Raw genomic sequence first — 23,534 nt, 5'->3', positions numbered from 1 at the left:
ATTAATGCACAAGTAAATCTGGTCCTTTCTTACTTGAGATATTTCCAAACTCAGGAGCTGCTTGGCCCTCAAATTTAAGGTGATTTGTTGGCCAGGGGCAAGAGAAGACAGATTACATTTGCTAGACTTTTCCTAGTAAGAATTAGATGCCTGATAGTCATTTCATCCCTACAACAGTCTGTTATCTACAGGAAACTGGGGCTTAGAGAGAGCAGGGTCCCTGTGGAGTGTCCCAGTGTACTCAGGAATAGATGAAGCTCAAAACCAGGCCCGTCCCCAGGGTAGACTATATTTCAGCAGCCACCTCTAGTGTTTGCTTTCTGGTTTTCCCTCCCCTGCCTTCTAGGAGCTGCTGTTCCCCCTCACACGATCTAGACTTTCCATCTTTGATGTCTGTAAGAACTCTGAGCCTCTCTTCTTTCCCTCCACTCCCTGCCTGGCAACGTCTGTTAGTTCTGGTACCTCCTCTCCTTTTTCTCATTCAGCAAACTGGCTGAACATTCATGTTAGATATGCCAGATCCAGGCACAAGAAGCTGTGGCTACGAGATAGCATGACAGAAATTGTTCCTGCCCTCATGGAGTTTGTAATCTAGTGGTGGAGACAGATATTAAAACATCAATGTCGGGGCTGGGGATTTAGCTCAGCGGCAAAAGCGCTTGCCTGGCAAGCGCAAGGTCGTGAGTTCTGTTCCCGGTACCGGAAAAAAAAAAAAAAAAAAAAAAAAAAAAAAAAAAAAAAATCAATGTCATAGTCATTCAGTTGCAACTGTGGGAAGCACCATGGGAAATATAAAAGCATATAACTAGTTTCTTGGTTTACTGTGAGGTCAAAGGAGCTTTTCTGAATAAGTGACATTTGAGTGAAGCTCTTGAAGAACTGATTGAGATAAAAAGGTGGTAGGTGGCAGGTGGCTCCCTCTAGGATGAAGGTCCTTTAACTTCTCTGGGTCTCAGAGCCACTTGTAATCCCTACCTCTGACCAACTAAATTGGCTGACTCAAGATCAAACACAAACTCCTACATGGGGAATTGGGTACCTGACTGGTGGCCCGGAATTCAGTCCTATCCTTCTGAAGAGGCTCTCGCAGTGAGCACTAGAGCTTTGAGCTGTTCATACCTTGTCATCCAGGAATCTCTCTCAGAGGAATACACCCTCCCCAAAATAACCCAAACAGGAAAACAGCAGAGGCACAAAGATGTTCAGATATGTGCTGTTTATAATAGCGCTTAAGTGGAAAAGGAAAGAACACACTGATACAGAAACAGCACAAATGTAATAGTGCTGCCAAGTTTCACATGGATGCGAATTGTGTCATTGTTGAAAATGGCTACATGAAAAGATATGTGACCAATGCAGGACATGAATGCATGTTCATGTCACTGCACTGTGGCTTTAGCTGTTATCCCTTTAAAAGGTGAAATATGAAAAATCCTGTAATGTTTCCACTGCTTGCTCTAATATCTTGAATTCTAAATTATATCTTCAAATTTTCTCAAAAACACTTAAATGTCTTAGAGCCTGGACATTATTTAGGTAATTCCTAATCTGAATTCTGTACATAAATCACTTTTTTGCTACACTACTCAAAGCAATGCATGAACTACCAAATGGAGAAGAGAATACTGTGAATGAGGAGAGAGAACTTTCTGGAACAATGGATGTGTCCTCTTTGGATGCAGTGTTGGTCACAGCTCTACCGGTCTGTCAGAATTCACAGAATGGCATGCCTAAAACATGTTAATTTCCTGAATGTACATTATATCCCAATAAATCTGATTTAAGAAGCAAGAGGTCCAGGTCTAGAGGCTGAGAAGGTGTGAAGGTGAGAGACAAGCAGTGGCTTGGGTCTGGGTCCTAAGGTCAGACTCTAGGAGGACCAGGCAGAGCCCTGCACATTGTTAGGCAAAGGAGTTCTGAGAAGTGTGGAGTTGGCATCACCTATCTGCCCTCAGATCCACTCTTCATCCTTCTCCACCGGGCTCTGCACACTGCAAGGCTCATCATGATCCAGATCAAGTTTGCCTGGATTTTGGTTGCTGGTTGGTTCCATCAACGGGAGAAGAAGGGAAGTTGAGAGATCTGCTCTCTCCCTCTATCACCTTAATTCCACTACTAAGACCACAGCTCCTGCGATGTGGCCCTCTCTGATGCCTGCCTTTTCTAGCTCCTGGCAAGTATTCCCTCCCCTTTTATCTTACTCAGAGGTAGTAACCTGTCATTAGCCTGGGGTAGAACTCCTTGACATCTGCCTTCACTTCTGTAATTAGCCTCTTTATAACACTTTCTCAAACTAAAAACAAAGGAACAACCCAACACAAATGAGCAAGCAAATCTAACAACTTACTGCCTAAAGATTCCATTGCCAGGAAAATCACTACTAAACTCTTCTATCATGGGCAGCTCTGAACACTGGAAATTTTTCTCTCATGCTGGGCGGAAACATGTTCAGTGACTCATAACATCATCTAGTCTTTTGTTTGTTCATTTTTATTCCTAACTTACTGATGAAGAACCTAAAGCTTAAGCAGAATAAGTCCTTGTCCAGGTGGGTGGCAGGTGACATCGACAGAGTATGAGCCTATAGTCTGGGCATGTACCACCCCCTCATTCCAGAAACAGGTTTCCCCTCTCCCCCAAGAAAGCCCACTCCACCCAGGCAACTCTCTGGTCAGAAAAGCCTGCTCCTCCCAGAGCCACCTTTGATTTTCGCACCTCTTTTACCCCTCAGACCTGGCTCTGACCCCAGACGCTCCACCCCACCACCAAACTGAGTCTGCCCCCTTGGCAGCATTGCCATGTTGATCTCTCAAGTTTTCCTTTGGAGGATCTGGGAGATATCTGTCTGGGTTCTGTTACAAAAAGTACAACCTATATATATATATATTGCTATTAGCAATTCCTACAGAGCAGCAAGAAGGAATCAATCTTGGAGAAAAAGGCATTAATAGAAGAGCCTGTATCTTTATCACTTTTTCCTGCTTCTAAAAGACCAAGTTCAATCATCTCCATTTCTTATTCTTTGTGCTATAAAGCTAAATCTGTGGCTTCTGACCAAAAGGCCTGATGTGAAGTTGAAGAGAAAATGAGCACGCTCACTAATAACACTAGGTCCAAAGAACAACAGGCTTGTGCATATGACAAAATGACATCTGAGATCCTATCGCTACATGAGCTAAACCAGGGGATTGGGTGGGGAGGCTTATAAATCACCCTGGCTTCTAGTTCTTTCTTCCCTTATTTACCTCATGTCCATTTCACATCTATCCCAACCCTGGGACACAAAATGGACATTTCAGCCACCATACTTTTATCCATACTGTTCTTCTGCCAAGACTTCCATGACAACTTTAAACATCCTGCAAGGTCATTTATTCAGCCAAGCCTTACTGAATGAACAGAGCTACCTTGTGCCGGGCTTGGTGCAAGGGTTTGAGTATGCAGCAGAGAGTAAGACATTAGGATGGGGGAGTAACAGCACCCCTAAAGGGATGGGAAGTCTATATCCTGTCTAATTTGATTACTGCCATACTGAAGTCCAGTTCGTGACACGTTAGAGGTCTTGGAAGAGCTTGCATGATTCTCTACAAATCACACATAATACCCAAGTTCACCCCTACCAATAATTCCCAGAAAGCTTTAAGAACTGGATGACCCAGGTGCTACCAAATCAAGTACTACAATAACATCTCACCAAGCAAAGCTCTCAAATAGCTGCCTTTTGAAGAGCAATAATTAAGCTTAGTACCATTCTCATTTATAAACTAAACCATCACCACTTCACCCAAGGGTTCTGATTGTATTCCATTGTATTTTATGTAATTCATAATCAGCTTCTGGTAGAGGTGAAAAATATGACCTAACTGTAAAAAAAATCCCTCACTGCTTCTGAGCATGGTGGATGTTCGACTGCAGTTACCCAGAGGCTGCTGCAGCTGAGGTTTGTGACTATACCGTCCATGCCCCTCAATGCCCTGCTGCAATTGCCTGCTGCAGTTCCCTATAGGGAGCTATAGATGGGGAAAAGTTGTATAGGATCATCTACTTCTGTCATATTCTGGGTTGACATGACTGAGCTCAGAGGAGTAATGATGACAGTCTTCCAAGGCCACTAGCACTATAACCTTATGAAGGTAGTCTGGTTATTCCTTCTACTTTGCAGATGGAGAAACCAAGGCTCAAAACGTTACATGCTGGAGAGTAGCCAGAACAGGACTTCTACCAAGTAGGCCAGTTTCTGAGTCCTGTCTTCTTCTCCACGTAAGCACCCAACTGCTTCAGCAAAACTTCAGTAAATGAAGGTCCTGCCCTACATAGTGAACCAAGACCTGAGGAGGAAAATCCAGCATCCCAAGGCAAGCTGGGCCTTCACTGAAACGTAGAGTCACTCCCAATTTTCCTGTTAATAACAAGCCTTTTTCAGCTCCTATTCCAAAGGCCAATCTAGCCAGACAAGTGCTTGAAGAATCCTTAAGATGTACATCAGCAGCGCTTCCATGGCACTCAGTACCTGCCTTTTATAGAGGCTCAAAATGCAAAGGAAGCTGTCAGTTTCATCTGTATAGAGGCAACTGTCAGTGAAACAAAATCAACTTTTGTCCTTCTTACAGAAATAATGTGAGGTGCTTTTGAGGTGGTGATTCATCTTGCAGTTGCTCCCCTGGAACAGCCAGACGTCCCTACAAATGGTTTCTGACAGGTGCCCTGGTTGCTCTGTCAGTTGGCCTTGTGACTATCGTGCGATGAGGAGCCACTGGCAGAGCAGCAAGATAGGCCTGGCCCAAGTCCCCACTTGGGTTACTAATGCTCAGACACGGGATGCAGTAACAAGTGTAGCAGTGCTACTACTACCAGCATTTTATCAGGTGTTTATCCTGTGTCAGGTAGCGGTTTAGAGACTTCATACTCATTATCTTACTGGAATTTTACAACAACCACTAGTATTTTCATTTTGTGTGTGGGGAAACTGAGGTTGAGGGAGATTATATAGACTCCCTAATATCACAGAGCTTGCAAGTAGCACAGCTGAGATCTGAAAGCAGCTTGCTAATGTCAGAACCAGGCTCATGACGGATACTACTCTGGTGTCCCCTGATGTAAGATGGGCAGGGCCACCATCGCAGCCATGCCCATTATAAGAATCATAAAGAAAGCAGAGACTGAGGATCAGAGAGTTTAAGAAACATTTCAAGTCAGCAAGGGACAGAACCAGAACCTGAGGTGAGGCTTCAGATTTATCATCTGCTGAAGCTCGGGACCCGATTCCACAGAATTGTGAGGGTCCGAAGAGGTGGGACACGTCATAGACTTGGCCCAAAGCTAGGCACATGATCAAAATTAAAAACAATGGCAACAAGAACGAAAAACCTCACCAAAAACAAATATTAAGAAGGGGAATTTATAGCACAAGAGATAAGACTGTGAACTTAAAGCAAAACAAAACAAAAAATCAAAAACAGCAGTCTAAGAGCCACAGTGCCTGGGGGTTAGGTGGGTCACATTCATTACATTTACCATTTGACAGTGGGAAGTTACTTCCAGTCACGGGGTCTCCACATCATCAACTGTAAACTGGAGCTAATAGCCCACCAGGGCTGTTGGAAGATTTCAGTGAAAATACACAAGCAAAGTGCTTAGACTAGCAATGGTCATGTGGTTATGACATGATAAAAGCCACTGCCCTTAAAAATGATAACCGATAATCAACGATATTTTTATTACTCTGCAACACACTTTTTCCCTCCACAAATGTTTCAGAAACAAGAATATGCTTCAAAATAAAGCATGATTGCCATGGTTGTACACATTTCACGCTTTGACCTAAAACGAACCTTCCCCTCTCATCATTTCCCCCTCACGCTGTTCTTCAAATGGATTTCTTCAGAAAAGGAGAGGCAGGGCACATCCCATGGAAACTAACGAGACCTGAAAATTTTAACAGAGAGAATCGAGAACATAGTAACAAACGTCATCCTCGATGCTGCTTTTCTCACTGGGCAATCTTTGGACACAAAAATGCAAATCTTTTCTCTTAATACAGATCTCACAGGCATGAGAGGGTTTTTCCTAGGTTTCCGGGCCAGGCGAGGGCAGCCAGGTGACCCAGGGTGGGCAGGAAGGAGTGGCAGAAGGCAAGGCCCTAAGCATTGCTGCAGTCTTTGTGGGTGGTAAGCCATGACTCCAATTTCTCTATTTTCCTATGAAAATACCGGTAAATATCTCTGCAAATGAAAGGTCACTGGCTGCTTGTTTCTTAAGAACACTTTCCAACTAAGAGAACGAATTTTTTTTTTTTTTTTTGGTTTTTCTCCGGTACCGGGAACCGAACTCATGACCTTGCACTTGCCAGGCAGGCGCTTTTGCCGCTGAGCTAAGTCCCCAGCCCCTGAGAACGAATGTTAAACAGAGCTGTCAGGATTACCATCCACACATGGCAGCCCTGGGAAGACACCAGCACAAGAAAAACTCTTTCCCACCCTATTTCTGCCCCTCCTTCTGCTGGTGAGGTGATGCAATTCTTATCTGGAACTTGATAGGATGTAGAAAATAATTACAAATGAAAAGGTTATTCATAATTTTTAAATGAGTTAATTAGTAAACCCAGTCAGACTCACTCATTACAGTAATTAATAATTGATTATACTTGAAATTAAACACAATTTTTCATCAAAAATCTAATTAAATATCTGTGCTTTTGCCTGTTGATTAGATCAGTTGGTTTGCTGGAAAAGACTCTTTGTTAAGGATATTTGTGCTTGGCTGAGACAATTAATTTGATTTTTAATAATTGATAGTTCCTTACAAGTTAGTCATCATAGCCTGTAATTATGACCAAGCAACAAGACGCTGGGTCCTTGCCCTCAGCAGCTGATAGAGACCAGGCACCAAGGGTGCCTCCTCAGGCCCTGGAAGGAAGGATGCAGTTCCCACACCTGCGGTGTATTCACCTGAACCAGTTCACTGCAACCTCATGACATCCTCCTGCAGCAGTGGGTCAGGCATATTTCCTAGAAAAGGAAGTCAGAACTCAGGCTCAGCAGGGAGTTGCTTCAAGAAAAACAGCTACCACATGGCAGAGCTGAGCAGAAGATCCAGGGCTGTTAGACACTGAAGCCGCCCTCTTCCCCGAGCCCCTGCCACCTGACAAAGGGTGTGATCCTTAGAGTCCAGTCTTAAGGTTTCCAAACTGACAGAATTTAATCAGGAGGATATATCCATGCTTGGCAAGGACACGTCATCAATGAGCTGGCCCCTCCTAACCTACAATTCTCCTTAATTGACCCCCGATCTGTGTTCTTCTCTCCACTTCTGTGATCATTGTCTTCGTTATAGTCATCAGCTTTTCCTGACTCATTTCCTGGAAGTTTCCTAACAGCTCTGCCTCCTGCTGCTCCCTTCCTTTATCCTTAACTTCCTGAAATAGTCTATGTCCTACCACTGCTTACAACTTTCAATGCCTCCCCAGCTGCCCACCCAATAAGGTGCTCAGCTCAGCACCAAGTAATCTTCACAAGCTGACTAAATCCTCCCTGCACTGGCCTCCAATGGTGCATTTCAACCCCTCAGGTGCTTCAAACAGAACATTTCTTCACCATGTGGTCCTCTTTCAAGTCTCTGTGAGTTCACTTGATTTGAAAGACCCTCCCTGCATGCCTGCTTCTGGCTAACTCCTACTTGCAGATTCAGTGCAAACATCACTTTCCTATGAAACCTTCCCCAGTCTTCCCGGCTCAGGGTGGATATTCCCACAGCCCCTGAGCTGCTGTGAAAATCAGTCCCTGATTTAGATTTACCTGCTGCCATTGACCACCTCTTTTCTAAGCTCCGAACACCCTGGGATAGGGGACCACATTTTTAAACTTAGCACTCAGCGTAGTCCCTGGCTCAAAGGGGGTACTCCGTATTGCTGGCTGGATGAAAAATACAACTTGTAAAATTATTAAAGATTCAAGACTGTCAAGGTTGAAAGGAAAATTGAAGGTCACTCAGTAAAATCACTTAGTACCTGAATCCTATTTTTACTAAACTGTCAATGAGCTTTATTGTATTTTTATTGTGACAGGTAGCTCATTACTTTTCACAAGTAGCCTCTGTCCTTAGATAGATGAAGACTGACCACATATTCTTATTAAATGGGAGAGGAAGAAGCCCATGGGATGGAAAATAGTTTATTTAACCATATGAAGATTTGTTCTTTCTCCTCACAGTAGGCTACTTGGTATAAACCTCAGTGCTTCAATGCTAGATGAGTTGTCATCTATATTCAGTAAATGTCTTCATTCTTGAAAACTGACAGTTCTTGTCTAAAGGTCTATTCATTTAGGAAATACAGTAATGCCAGGAAAAAGCAAAGGTTATACCAGTGGTTGGTGAGTTTACTGCACTGATAGTGCCAGACGAAATTTTCATTAGCTGATGATAGATCATAAGTTTCAGAACTCTTACCTGGAACCCAGTCTACATCAACGATGTCCCTCTCACAGAGCCTGGGCAGGCCTGAGCTCTCCTAGTTTGGCCATTCCTCTTATAAAGGGATGGCAAATACTGGTAAGTAATCCATATTCTCTATTCTTGTGACCTGGACAGGCATCACTAATCAATCACAGAGACTCTTTTCTATTGAGTCTGCCTATAGCTCACAATCCTTCTCAACATAACTTTCTAGACAACAATGACCAAACAATTAGAAGGAAGGGATAAAACATGTATGGTGTCCTGCTATGGAGCCATGAAGTTTCCTGAGCCTACATTCACAAGGAGAAGAGAGACTGGACTTACGAAGCAAGACTTTTTGTAGCTTGAGTCACTGCCTACCTGATTACTTGTTTTGATAAAATTCAAGAATTTTGACATGAAAGTGGCCAAATCTCCACCCATATTCAAAGCATTTGGCTAGTTCCTGGACAAGAGGTACCCCGTGCACTATTAAAATAGCGCATACTCGCTATTCGTACTAGCTCACTCTTTCATCCACAATGACTTTGCTTGGTTGGCACAAGGGTTTTTTCTTTTTTCACAGTGGGTAGTACTTTGCCTTTGTTTGGCTTCTGTCAGTTAGATTTACTACTTACTGGGCTATACTCTTAAAAAAAATCCCATTTGCTTACAAGATTATCTTTGAATTCCTTAGCATGGATTCAAGGCCTTCTCCAGCTGACCTGACCTATATGAAGTCTTAGAATTACAGAACCTTAAGGTTGGGAAGGGCATCAACAGCTAAGCTACGATCCCTTCGGATACCTTTATTAACAGGCTGCATCTTCCAGAGGCCACAGACTCTACATAATGCGCATATTTCTCTTCAGATTAATCACTTTCTTGGGCGAAGACTCAAGACAGAGGTCAGAATTAGGAACCCAAATTATGTGAGAAATACATCGAAACAGTGCAGAATGGGAGCCACTTGTTGGAGCAGGGCAGGGGGCCATGAGGAGTTTCTTACACCGTGTACGTGCCCTGGGGTTAGGTAAGGTGTCTCTGGGCTTCTTTCAGCAACTCTGTTTGCTCATGGGGACCTGCTGCTCTGCAGTTGGGATTCTCTGGTTTTCTGATCCTGGCTCAATTACAGAGCAGACTGCCTTGGCAGGCCCTCGCCATCCGACATGCTTTCCTGGCAGTGCCCCTCCAACCCCAAGGCACTTCGCCTCCTTCTTGCTCTTCACTGCAGCTAAATGATGCCAACAGGAGGGGCCTGCTTACTGTCCAGCCTCTCCAACTCGTCATCTCATCTGTATGAATGCCAACTGTGACGCGCACACCACAGACCCCTGCCACCGAGGCTAGTTTTACTGCATGCTTATGCCCAATGCCAGGCAGATGATGTAACCACAGACTGTAGTTTCCTTCTTGGTCTAAGTACAGGGAGGAAGGAAGAGGGGCTCCAGAGGGCTGGCCCTGATGTCTTGGGGCACATAGCAGTCTAGCACCCCAGGCCTGCTTAGCTCACACAGCAAGCTGGGACTGCAGTGCTGGCGAGGAGTCTCGAGTGCCCGCAGGTGTCTTGGTAGCTGCCCTCTGGGCTAAGGGGAGCCAAGGGGAGTTGGGGTGAGGGGTGCTTACCCACGAAGTATGCCAGCAGGATGACAAGCGTGGCCGAGATGACGATGGCACTCAGGGCTGCGCACTTCCAGTTGCAGTACTTGGAGGGCTTCTTGAGGTTAAAGGTCGGCCGGGCAAATGTGCTGCGGGGCAGGGGCCGGGGTGGAGGCGAATACACGGTGCTGGACGTCAGGGGGTACCCTGGGGACGTGGTGCAGAAGAGTGGAGAGGTCCCGCCAGGCTTGAAAAGGAAGTGCCTGTGGATGGAGAGAGGTGGACTGCGTCAGCACTGGCCAGCTGACCAGGCACCAGCACCAACCTGCAGGACAGGGGCAGTAGGAGGAGAAGCATGCACAGGAGCCTGAAGAGAGAGAAAGAGAGTCACCACAGAGGAGATGGCAGGGACGGCGAGAGGAAAGTCACACACTAGGCCACAAAATGGGGCACAAGGAGACATATTTCCACAGAACACGATGGGGACAGCCCTTCCCATGGGAGAGCCCCCCCTAGCCAAGGCAGATGGTGCCACCTACTCGACAGAAGCTGTTCTGGGTCCTTTTCCTGGGAAAAGATGGGGCTGTGAGGATGTGTCTTAGGAAATAAACTACCTGTTTTTTGAAATTACTGTGGTAAGTTGGAACGTATCTAAAATCCATGTGTCCCCTGGAGATAATTGGGACCTAACAGTTTTCTTCTTCCTCCAATACCTGCATTAGCTGTGTATCTTGGTTAAGGATTAGAATACTTCCAATTTTATTATTATTATTATTTATTTTTTGAGATAAGGTCTCACTAAATAGCTCAAGCTATCCCTAAACTTGTAACCCTCCCTCCTGCCTTAGCTTCTCAATTGCTGAGACTATAGGAGCATGCCCAGTATCCAGATAGAATATCTTTCCTGTTAAAGGGAACTTTGGTGGGGTGAAAGTCAAGAAACCATCACAAGTTGTGCCCATGGCTAAGAGTCCTTTGGTGGGTGCTACAGATGCTTGCAAGACACTCAGCTTGGAAACCAGGCTGCTTCTTTCCAAGAGCCAGGTGAGAGCTGGGTGGAAGGATAGCCAGGCAGCTGCATCATACAGCCTAGCTGCACACCTGAGGGCAGCAAGGATGGTCAAAGCACATGGTTGTGGCCAAATCAGGTGTCAGGAATTCCTCCACAGTGTGACTTTAACCATGACCATGTGAGGACTTGCATACAGCCTGGAAAATGGGGTGCACTGGCTGCACTGTATACCCCCAGAAGTCTTAGAGTAAACCCACTCCTGTTGGGGTACGAGTTGATTCAGGCCAAAGAAGACACACTCAGGGCCAGAATCCATATGATGCAGAGACTGTGCTGCACAAACACTGCTACATGAGATGATTTTCAGAATGGTGAAGCAGCCAATGAGATGCTGCGAGCTGCATATTAACAAGGCAGATGTTAATATGCCAGGGACAGGGTGTTCCAAGGACAAACTGTTACAGGTTGAGCATGGACTTGGGGACAGGCATGAAGCATGGCACCACTTCCCCTAGGGGTCCCAGGAAAAGGTCTCAGGAAATGCATGCAAGTGCAGGAGCCATGGAAACAGCACACACAGAGAGGAGGAGCATGGGGATGTCACCTACCCGTCACTGTAAGCCCCATCATGGCGGGAGGCGCTGAGAATGTCCATCTCAATGAGGTTGTCCTGCAATGTCCCTAGGAATGGCTGCTTGCTTAGGTTTCTACACACACATGGAGACATGAATGAAGCAATGAGTCATGCATCGATGAAGGGGGATATAGAGAAACAAATAAAGTGGCTGTTCGGTGCAGCTTGCATGAGACCAGCAGGACACAGACTCCAGGCAATGGGTCAGTGTGTAAGCCATGTGTGCAAAGGATCTGCTTGGCACACAGCGTCCCGAGGGAGCATTTGCTATACAAACCCAAATGTCTGGCAGATGTGTGTATCATCACAGCTCTCACTGAGGGCTGACGTGTGTCCAGCACTAAATTAGGCATATTACCTCCATTCTCCCAAATCTTCAAACTAGGCTACACGAGGAAGACAGTGTTATCCTCATTTTACAGATGGTAAGACTGAGTTATGGAGCAGTACTAGGATTTGCCAAGGCCATCAGCGAGCACAACTCAAAGCAAGAGTTTGGATGCAGGTTTGTCGGGATCCACATCCTGGGTTTTCTTCTCTATTCACTGCTTAAACTAGAGCCAGAGGTGTTTATTAGGCTCGTCTAAAGAAACAAGAAAGCCAACCATCTTTAGCCATCACCTTCTAAAGCAATTGTCCTCAAACTTGAGTGAGCAACAGAACTGTCTCAAGAGACTCAGAACTAGTGGGTTGGGGACGGGCTTAAAATATGTATTTTCCTCCAGCCTCCAGGTTCATGCTGACTATGGTTGGAGTCGCCTGGCCTTCAGCTGTGTGAGGATCCAGGTGAGGACTGATTAGAAAGGATGGCACCCCACCAAAGACACAGGGTATGTAAGCTCTTTGTCCCTTGAGGGTAGCACAGCATTAAGTGACTTCAACTAAATCTAACCCCAAATGAAGACAGTAACATTTGTCCTGTTAGTACTGAACCATGCCTGCTGAATGCTGTCATGTGCACCCAGGTGAGCAGGCTCCCGTCTTCTGCTAGTCTCACGACTACTGCCACCTTATAAGACCTCGTATTGGAGACTCTCTAACACGCTAGTGAGCATCAGCCTGCTACACACACCTGCGGGAGGCTGACTGCAGGAAGCCAGCTTTGGTTCCCAGCCTGCCAGGGAATTTTCTTCTCACTCCGATAGGTCTTGAGAATACTTACCCAGACTCACATCCTTTTTATGTCACCTTCTTGCTATGCAACTTTGAGTAAGAAACTGAACCTCTCTTAATCTTACTTGCTTCTGGAAAATGGGAATTACAGTACCAGGTCACTGTGAGGGCTGACTGGGACAATGTTGGGTGAATTTTTAAGAGTTATACAAATAGGATAGAAGTGCTAATGTGAAGCACCATATGTCCCATCTACCCCACATTTGTCATATATTATTTACTATTCCAGGAGCTCTGTAACTGTTTAGCTTAAAACTTATTCTTAAAACCACTCTGCAGTGTCAACATTGCCATTTCTACCTTGTAGGATAGCAAAGCAAGGCCCTGAGGAATAACTTTTCTGAAGTTTTATCAGACAGTGAAGACAGCAGACCTGGCAGGGAAACCTAGGCTTGTCTGAGCCTAGAGCTCAGGCCCTCTCTGCTTCAGAACCTGGCTTCATTCTGCACAGTCTGTGACTATCACCCATGGGTCAGCCTCCAAGACCAAGCTGCAAGCACTACCTCAGACCCCATTTTGTTAACATCCTTGGGGATGCTGAAAGCAGAAGGGGACCCTGTTTACAGGTGGGACCACTAAGCACTACAGGGGCCTTCCCTCTGGGTGGATCCTGGAACAACACCTAAGTGCCAGGCAGTGTTCAAGCCCCTGAGCCTCCCCCAGTGGCTTGCGGGGAGCTGCAGAGGTGTGGAAATCAGAGTGATTTCATTTCTATTCCCAGGCAGGTGGCCCTGCAGATGAGCAGCCAGGTGGCCTAGTGGGAAGTGTACAGGCTCTGAGGCCAGACATATCTGGGTTCAGGTCCCAGATCTAGCAGTCACCTGTCTTCGGCAGGTGACTCAATTATTCTGAGCATCCATAAAAGGGGTTAACTGCACCTTAAAGAACCTACAGTGTAATGTGGATCAGGTCACTTCTTTGCCCTTGCCCCTCCCTCATCCTTAACAGGGCCCACAAGATCTTGTAAGATCTGGCTCCCTATACTTCTCAAACCTCACTTGCCATGTTACAGGTACACCAGCCTCCTCATTTGTTTTCAAATAAGCTATGCTTTTGCTTTCATCTGCCTGAACTGTCCTCTTGCAAACGTCTGTATGGATTGTCTCCTTCTCACCCTGACTAGAGGAGCTGTCACCCCAGTCTTCCCATCACTTTCAGGCCTCTTGCATTGGTTTAGCTTTCACACACACACACACACACACACACACACACACACACACACACACAGAGTCAATCCTGTGAAGAAAAATAAGGCAGAGAGAGGGGTCAGCAAGTGATGATGGGGAACCAATAAACACATATGTTTATCTGCTCGCTATGTCTCTTCCTAATGCAATTCAAGTTCTACCAGCCGGGAGTCTTATCTGCCTTGTTCACTGCTATGTGCTGAGAGTCTTACAGGATGCCTGCCACGTAGCAGTGGGAAGTAAATGTGTACTGAATATTGCTGGATTCAGGATATTACAGGGAACTCTGTCTCGCACAGAGCAGGTGCATGTCAGTCCTTAAGGGAAGACAGCACAGTGTGGTGTTCATTATTATTTTCTACACTACCCTGCATTTCAAGAGGGACTTGCAGTCTCTCTACAGCCCATAGGGTCCAGCCATGAGCAGCACCACCTACCCTGCCTACAGGGTTCAGGGAAGAGTTCATGCTGTCTCCCTGGACCACCTGGGAGCTTGGCTGCCTCTGCTCCCAGACAGCCATGTCTGCACATTGAAACCATAAATAAATAAGTAAACCAGTAAACTCAGAGAAAAAAACCACAAAGGATAAAGAAAGATCAAAAGGTGAACAGTGGGGATCTTCAAGTAGCTGGATTAAGTGATTTTTATTTTAACTTTTATAAGTTAGAAGGAAAGAGTTGAAAAAGAGTGAATTGACAAGTATCTCTTAAAAATACCAATTAGCTAGGATAAGGGGAGGGGTAACACTACAGCATCAAGAAAAAGCAACAGGGGGGCAGAGCTCCTGAAAGAGCACCCACTCAGATGCTAACTGTTCAGGTCACTAGGGAGTTTAGGGGAGGTGAGCCCTTGTGCTAAAAATATGATGGCTATTCAGAATGCATCTACTGCCTCGAGATGGCCTCATTCTGTACTTGTAAAGCTTAGTTTAGCTCTGGGTGAAATTATTTTGCCTCATTTCATTGACAAAGAAATTGAGGCCCAGAAAGCGTTTGACCCTGCTCCCATTCCCACAGGAAGTCCGTGGCAGAGCTGAGGCTAAACCTAGGCACCCTGACTCCCAGCTCAAGACTCTGCTTAAACTTCCTCCCCTTTGCTCCCACATGCTGGGCATCCCATTCTCCGGCAGAAGGTTTCTCTGTGGAACCCCTCAGCTGCTGAGCCACCTTGGGTCATGCCTTCTGTGGTCTCTCCTCTTAACTACTGCAGGGAGCTCAAGTATGGGCACCTGATTCACTTGACACTCGCAGATAAGAAAACTGAGGCTCAGATAGGTCAAATGATGGTTCAGAGTCATATGGCAAGGAAAAGGCAGGGAGGGGACTCAAACCACATCTCTCTGACCTCAGAGGCCCAGCTGCATCTGAGGACAGGGATTACTGAGTTCCTAGAGATGAACTGGAGCCAAGCACTGTGCTGTTCTTAGAGGTGTTCACAGAGAGGGGAGAGGACTAGAGCCGGCTGAAGCGGGGCTTCCAGGTCCATTTGTGTGACCTTGGCAAGGGAGTACCTGGAAGCTGAAGCAGCAGTGGGTCTCTGGGATTGTCCTGCTCAACAGTGCATTTCACAATGAGCCAGCTCTACGGAGCCATGCTCCTACCCGCAGAGCCCAGGGATGGCCGCCACTGTGTCTGATTCTCCCAACCACCTAGTGGGGCAGACAGGCAGGGGTCACACCCTTCATTTGTTGGCAGAGATCCCGTGTGTAGGGGTTGCTGACTCTGCCAAGGACACACAGGTATGGAGCTGGCCTGGTATTTGAAGAAATGAATGAAGAAACACATGAACCCAGACCTTCAGGCCACAGTGATCCTTCTAAAAGGCCAATCCCTTTATGCCACTCTCCAGTTTAAAAGCTGTTGACAGCTATTCCCTTCTGCCCTTGTATCCACAGGGACAAGTGCAGTCTTTTCACATGACTCAAGACCCTGTACTGGGGCTGGGGATATAGCTCAGCAGCATAAGCGCTTGCCCGGCAAGCCTGAAGTCATGAGTTCGATTCTCGGTACCAAAAATAAATAAATAAATAAATAAATAAATAAAGACAGTGTACTGCCCAGGTCCTTGCCTCTTCTCCTCACAAATCTATACCTGCTTCTACCCACTGTGCACCATCTCTAAAATACCATGTTCCCTTCCGGCTCTGTATCTTTGCCCTCTGTCGTGCAGCTCAGAACTGCTTTCTCCCCTGAAGACTCTTACCAGTACATGCCCTGAAAAGCTAGTTTTAACCATTAGGAATTTGGTATTGGACAGTGGCTGAGTACAACGGCTCTGGAGCCAGCCAAGCTGAGAATTTCAGTCCTACCAACTGCTTAGCTGTGATATCTTAACTTTTCTGTGATTCAGTTCCTTCATCTCTGAAGTGGGGATGCTGAAAGACTACCCACCAATGCAGGACAGAATAAACATGAAGTACTGACTGCTATGAGCATCTGCTTACCAGGCTGGCTCTGGGCTGGCATCTTGCAGCTTGGGTTTCAGGAGGGTGGCCACCATGAGCTGACAAGAGTAGCTGACTCACTGTGCTTAAATTAACTGGGGAAGCAGTGTGGTTTATGCTGAACACCTGCTTGTCTTCTGAGAGTCAGGAATTTGGCTATGTGCCAGGTAGGGAATACCCATGTGACCATCCCCTAGTAAAAAGCCTGGGCAGTGAGTCTCTAACAAGCTTCCATGATTGGCAGCATTTCATGGATTACCACAACCAGTTGCTTGGGGAGTTAAGTGTGCCTGTCCTGTGGCAATCCACGGAGTGAGGATGCCGGAAACTTGGGCCTGGTTTAAAGTCCCAGGCTTCTCCCCATGCACCTTTCCTTTGCTGATTTTGCTTTGTATCCTTTCTCTGTAATAGATCAGAGTCATCAGTATGACTATATGCTGAATCCCATGAGGCCAACCGGCAAATCATCAAACCGAGGGGGTGGTCTTGAGGAGCACTGTAAGAATTAAAGCATGAAGTACTTAGAACAGCACCTGGCTGTTCCCACTAAGGGCCTGAGCATTTGCTGATTGCTACCCGATTCCCCCAAGCAGAGAGGACCACATCGGCCTCTGCTCAGAGTGCTGGCTCCATCAGAGCACCATCTGCAGTGTCTGTCTTCATTTCCCCAGTCTGCATCCCTCAACAGACTGTGAGCTTCTTAGGCGGCAGGGCAGTGGGCTGTGTCTTACACTTGTCTGTGACTGAATCACCAAATGACAGGGATGACCGTCCATCCAACCCTGCACTGCTGGGGGTTGATCTGGCCCACTAGAAGGGACTTCTGCCATTCTGGGACCATACTAGCACTTGCCTAGAGAACATTAGGTAGCCCCCACCCCTGACAGTAGACAAGCTGTTCTCCAAATTCACTATGACCACAAAATGGACTCCAGGCTTCCAAACGAGGCCTCAGATCAGCTGAGCTAGAGCAGAGGTCTGGTTGCCTTCTGCTGTGGCTTTGCTTTCCTCAGACAGAAGCCTTAATCAGACAGTCCCCAAGAAATCAATTAAGTGTGTAATGCTGCAGAGTGGAAAAGTAGTGGATCAGGGTTTGGGGAGCTTGAACACATGGCTCCCAGAAAAATGGATGACGGACATACCTGCTGGGCTTCAAGCAACATCTTACCTGGCTCTAGGGAGCTCAAGCAGACCCAGGCTCCTCCCTGGGGGACACAGTTAACCTTGGAGACTGCCAGAGGGATAACGGATGCAGAGAATGGAGCAGGTCAACCAAAGCCCTCTCTCTCCTTCATGCTTCTGCTAGTCTTTCTGCCAGCATGGAACGTAATCCCCTCTGGCTATTCTACCAGCTTTATGGTATTTGCTCAGTTATTTACTTCAGACTCTAAACATGGACTCAGACTGATAATTAGGGAAGAGCCTGCGACTATTTCTGTGGCACCAGGAGGCTCCTCTTCTCACGGGTTTGGCCAGAGCTGCTGAGGACAACTATCTCAAGCAGGACCTGTTCTCTTGGCCCTGTAGGCCTCTGCTCAGACTATGCCTGTCTCAGGTACTCTCGTCCTCCCCTCTGACACCTGGATGACTCCTGACTCCTCTTTAGCTCAGTCCCAGAATACCAGGACCACTGGGAAAGTGTCCCTTTTCCCCACTCAACTCTCCTGTAGGTATATTTATTTATCCAATTTTTCCATCATTCATCCACTTCACTTGCATATTAATATTAACCAAGCACCCACCATGTTCTGGCAACATGTGGCACTGTGTCGTGGTCTGGGCATCCCAAAGCAAGGAAAACACAGCACACTCCCTTTGCTTACCTCTGGCATAGCACTTATCCTACTGCAAGAGCCTGTTCTCTTAAATGACTTAGCTGTTAGGCACACAGTTGGCATTCAGTGAACATTTATTAAATAATAAGTACTGCATAATATGTAGTGGGACATTTAAACATTTTCAGATATTATCTTAATGTAATTGCTAAACAGCCTTATAACAGTGTGGTAGAAAAAAATGATTGCTACAAAATATCTTTGACACTTCTCCCATGAGAAATAGGATCTGCTTCTACTCCCCTTGAAGCTGGCTGGCCCATGTTTGCTTTGACCAATGAAATATGGTGGAAGTGATGTTGTGGCAGTTCCAGGGTGAATCAAAATGCTTTAGGTGGATCAAAAGCATCTGTCTTGGTGCCTTGAAACCCTGAGTCACTGAGAATGAAGTACAACTATCCTGCTAGGAAGACCATTGTGTGGCAAGGCTGTAAGCTTACAGGCATCAGGCATGTGAATAAAGCCATTTGGCACTCTTTGGACTATTCTAGTTGCGAGTTAAAGACCATGGACTGAATCTAGCAATACCACATGGAGCAGAAGAGGAGTCAGCTGAGCCCTTTCTGAACTCCTAGATCACACTGTGAAGGCTAATCAGTGGGAAGTCTTCTAAGCCACTAAACTTTAGAGAAGTCTGTTATGCTGTCTCAGCTGCATGCCATCCTTAGGTGCACAGAACTTTGGAATCACAGAAGAAGGCTTTCCCAAACATTTTATCTGGGGCTTTGAGAATAAGTAGGGCTTAGATGGACCAAGAAGTGAGAAAGTCTTGCAGAGGTGTGCAAGAGTGCAATGGCACAGAGACAAAAAAGGGCTTGGCGACTGGGAGAAATGCTGATCATACCTGTTTATACATATGCTGAATATTAAATATATTTATCACTAATGTATGTTATGGAAATGGATATACTAATATATGTTATTACTAATATGGAAATGGATATACATGTAAAATTATGTATGTGGGTATATATCTACGTATTAACAATATTTACCTTTTGGTGGCAGATATAAATTTTCTTCTTGTGTATTTCATTTGTTATCTACAATGAACATTTATTACTTGAGTGATAAACTACAAAGAGAAATCAAACAAAGTTTGAGCAATGGACATAGGAGGATGGAGGATCAGCAAGGCAAGTGAGGCCCAGATTGATGAGGCAGAAGAGGTAGGTCACGACCACCTTTGCATGGTGGCAAAGGCACGGGGCATGGTAAACTATTAGGAAAATTTCCCTGGTCCTCTTACCACCCTTACTCTGGAAAACCCTAGTGACTCAAAGTAGGAAGTCCTACTTTACTTCTAAGTGAAAAAAGTGAACATCTAAACAGAGGGAGCGGCAGCCGTGGTTCAGGCAGAGAATCAGAACCATTGATTAGCTGCTGGCTTCTTCCAGCCGTGTGCCACTCGATAAGCACACTAGAAATAATGGAGACCTGATTAGCTACCCTGGGCAGGATGACAGACAATTATCCCGCTCTGTAACGGATGAGAGCAAAGGAGGTACATAAGGAAAACTGCATAGTGTTGTAAAGGATGTCAACAGAAACACTATTAGTGAAGAGATTGGGGTGGGCATTAGTGGAGCCCCATCTCTGAGAAATGTGCTTTTGGAAAAAAATGGTACAGAAGGATGTTGAATCTTCTTTCATTGGACTCTTCAAGCCCAATGTCCAACATGTTTATGTCACTTCCTCAAGAGTGGTGTGACTGTTGTGCTCTTCACAGATAAAGCAAGGAGTTAAAAGAAAATAAAATGTAAGTTTGCCACTAGTTTAAGAGACAGGGTATCAGGTGAAAAGTTCCCACTGTGCTAGCAGAGGATGCTTCACCCTCAGTGTAAAGAGCAGAAAGAGACAAGAACAGAAAGACTATGGGTGAATCTACTCCTCCTCCTTGTATCTTTCTGTATTTTTTCTAGTGAGTTGCATTATGTTTATATTCATAACAAATTCCATTTTGGAAAAATAGAACACTGGCTAAACAAAGGGAAGGAACTGGCTGAAGCCCCTGAGCTAGGGCAGCATTCCACAGCGTGGGTGGAGGAAGAGAGCGGTCCGCTGAAGGTGTCAGTGGTAGGAGGAAACAGCATTGGTCAGGAAATCAGGCAACCTGGGTTCAGATCTGAGCAATTTATCAACTGCTTATGTGCCTCTGAGCTCGTGCTGGACTCTTCCGACTCTCAGCTTCCAAAATTCCTGAAGAGTAGCATCATAACAAGACCCGTCTCACAAAGGCGTGAGAATCACATCCCATCATACATACACCGGCCCCAGCAGCCACTCTGACAGATGGATCTTAGGGATTACTAGGGCTCTGGGTATTCGTGGGAGGAGAGAGTGGCTGTGGTGATGTGTACTGAGCACCCACCCCAGGCCAGGGAGGCCTGATGTTAGGTATAGCAGGATGAAATCACGGAGGAACAAGAGAAGTGAGGGTCCTAATCAAACCTGGACTGAGAACCTGCTTGGCCACACACCTGTGCCGGCTTCCTCCCCATACAGCAGCTCTCATTTACCTCTACAGGAGCTCTGCGTCATCACCGCTGTGTACACAAGGGCAATGAGGCACGGAGGTCTGGCGATTTGCCCCAGGTGGTACCTCAGTAAGCCGCAGGCTATCCCCGGACCTCAGGTCTGGTGGATCCCAGAGCCCATGCTCCTTCTGCTCCGCCCACCACCCTTTTCTCAGGTGGTCAGAGAATCACATCCCAAGGCTGTGCACCCGACCCCAGCCTCACAGGCCGGGCAGGAGGCACAGATACCCCAACAGGCTCCCTAAAGCCCTGGATCTCAGCTCCCCTGGCGGCCCAGACTCAGCCGCCAGCCCTCGGCGTGCACCTGGTCTCCAGCGGGATGTTACTGTTGAGCAGCCAGTTGTCCTGGGCGTGGGTGGGCTCCTGGACGCTGCTGGCGGGGGGCTCTCCGGAGAGCGAGTGGTCTGTCGGGGCCGGGCTGGGGTTGCTCCGCGGAGTGAAGTTGCCCCGGTTCAGGGAGTTGATGGAGGCCGCGTGGTGCTGGTTGGGGGTGTGGGCGTGTGAGAGCGGCGGGGGCGGCGTCCGAAGCCGGGGGTGGTTCTGCAGGCCGCCTGGGTGATCTAGGGCACAAATACGCACAGTCAGGGGGGCAGTACACTGGGCGCTGGCCTGTGGCTGGAGAGGTGGTCCGGAGGGCTGAGCCAGACCACTGGGGAGGGAATGAGACGTGCATCAGACACAGGCGAATCATACAAATCAGTGCATTCAATCAATATTGTCAACCGCTAATTATTGAGCACATACTACTGTAGAGGCATAGGAGTGGGGGTGGTGAACAGAATGAAAATTCTCACCTCTATCCGCTGAGCTTAAGTTCTAGGAGAGGTCATAATTTATAAGATTTTAAAAAAATGCTAGCTGCCCATGTCATCAATGTCATCCTCTTTCTATCATAATTTTAGGGCTTTAGTTTTTAAAGCATGGTGGCCTCAATTCCAACAGCACTTGGGAATGTATTTTAGAAGAATGTTTTGGGGCCCTGCCCTAGATTTACTGAATCAAGAACGCTGAGGTGAGGCCAAGGAAGCTGATTTCACAAGGCCTCCTGGTGAAATCCCGATGCCTGCTACAGTTCCAGCACCCCTGATCATATAAAATAGTACTCCTCAGTGAAACAAACTAGGGAAATAAGTAAATATATATAGTTAGGTGAGATGCTAATAAATCCAAGAGCACAATAGTCCAGGAAGGAGACTGTGGCCTGTGAACATAGGGGAAGTGGTGAAATCGCAGACCAAGTGACCCCAGGGGGAAGGTGAGTTCTGAGTAACATGAGCCATGCTGCCATCTGGATGGTTGAAAATCACCACTAACATTTATTGAGCACATAGTATTTATTCTGAGCCCTTGACATGTAGTAATTCAATGAATCCCAGCAACTCTCTACAGAGTAGGTACTCCTTTTCACATTTTACAGATAAGATTGAGATAAATATTTTATTTACTCCTTTCAATTACCCAGAGCAACAGGTATTCTTATCATCATCAATTTATACCTGAAAAACTCACAACCTGGAGCAAGCACGTACAGGCCCTTAGGGTGTGTGGCTAAGTAGATGCTGTTTACAACGCAGTAAAGCAAATACAATTTCTGGCGACACCATAAACATGGCAAGTCCTGGAGGTAAATAAATCTACCATCCATGTAAGCCATGTACACAGAGAGCCTCATCTTTTGAAGCAAATATATTATGGGGGTGAAAAAGCTAGGAAGTCAGTCTAGATTTAGCCACTTATTAGCCACATAACCATGGTCAGGTCTCTTAGTCTCTTTAAGCCTCAGTTTTTCTCATCTGTAAAATGGGAGAAAGATTTTATTACAGGGATCAGGGAACTACAGTGAACTCAAAATAGGGGCATTCAATGGGAAAGAAATATGAAATTCACGGTGTACAAAGTATTCCGCTTCACCTCTTCTTCATGAGAGTCCTGTATTTTATACAGGAGACACAGAGTCTGAAGAACTGGATTCATATCACGGCTGCTGCACTATTCAAAAGGCTGCCTTGGCCCTGGCTCTGAACACCATCAGGCACATCCAGGTGTGAAGTCAGTGTTATGGGTACTTTTGGTGGAAGATGCATCGCTTTCTGCTGCTTAGGCAACCCAGTCTATTATGCCAAAGAGTTATAAAGTGAAATTGGTGGGGCGTTGGGGGAGAAGAGTTAGGAGTAGAAGGAAGAAAGAAACAGACACCCAAGAGGGTCACCTCCTCCTCACAAGCTGCTGCCTTCAGCAGAAGTCCACACCGGGGCCACACTGTCTAAGACTCCACAGGTCCGAGTCTAGCCCATCTGGCGCACATCTGTCTTCCAGCCTCACTTCTCATCAGCTCTTTCTCACACCCTCCCCTCCAGCCACACTTTCCACCCCTGGAGGCCTGGAGGTCACTGAGGCAATTCAGTGGCTGAAACCTCGGCTCCAGTGGGTGAGGGAGTCCCCAAGAAGGCCATGGAATGTGACTGATACCTCAAAAGATAAGCAATATTGAATCCTGAGCCAGGAGGCAGCTTTGTGGGATGCCCTTTGATGGGAAGGTAGAGAACCTGGAAGCTCATACAACCTGTCCCAGCTGAGTGACGCCCCAGAGAGCAAACAGCATTGGACAGGGACAAGGTGAGAAGGGGCAGGGCCATTTGCTTTGTCCAGCTGTCCTCAGGCAGCATTTTAATAGAAACAT

General features: G+C 46.5%; 1 protein-coding gene across 8 annotated transcripts in view; it reads right to left on the bottom strand.

Annotated features, from left to right (window-relative positions):
* Tenm4 (teneurin transmembrane protein 4) overlaps positions 1-23,534 on the bottom strand; it is a 715,396-nt gene that overhangs the window by 202,115 nt on the left and 489,747 nt on the right. For all 8 annotated transcript variants that reach the window (XM_013511959.1, XM_013511956.1, XM_013511957.1 and 5 more), the window contains 3 exons: positions 21,159-21,414; positions 11,653-11,751; positions 10,060-10,295 (listed from right to left, as the gene is read on the bottom strand). In XM_013511959.1, coding sequence (XP_013367413.1) covers positions 10,060-10,295; positions 11,653-11,751; positions 21,159-21,414 — 591 coding nt within the window. The remainder of the gene's footprint in view (positions 1-10,059; positions 10,296-11,652; positions 11,752-21,158; positions 21,415-23,534) is intronic.

Source organism: Chinchilla lanigera, unplaced genomic scaffold (assembly GCF_000276665.1).
Source record: "Chinchilla lanigera isolate Chin_1 unplaced genomic scaffold, ChiLan1.0 scaffold00013, whole genome shotgun sequence".
In the NCBI taxonomy this organism is placed as follows: domain Eukaryota; kingdom Metazoa; phylum Chordata; class Mammalia; order Rodentia; family Chinchillidae; genus Chinchilla; species Chinchilla lanigera.
The sequence above is the reverse complement of the archived record's forward strand: the minus strand, read 5'-3'. Positions and strand labels throughout refer to the sequence as shown.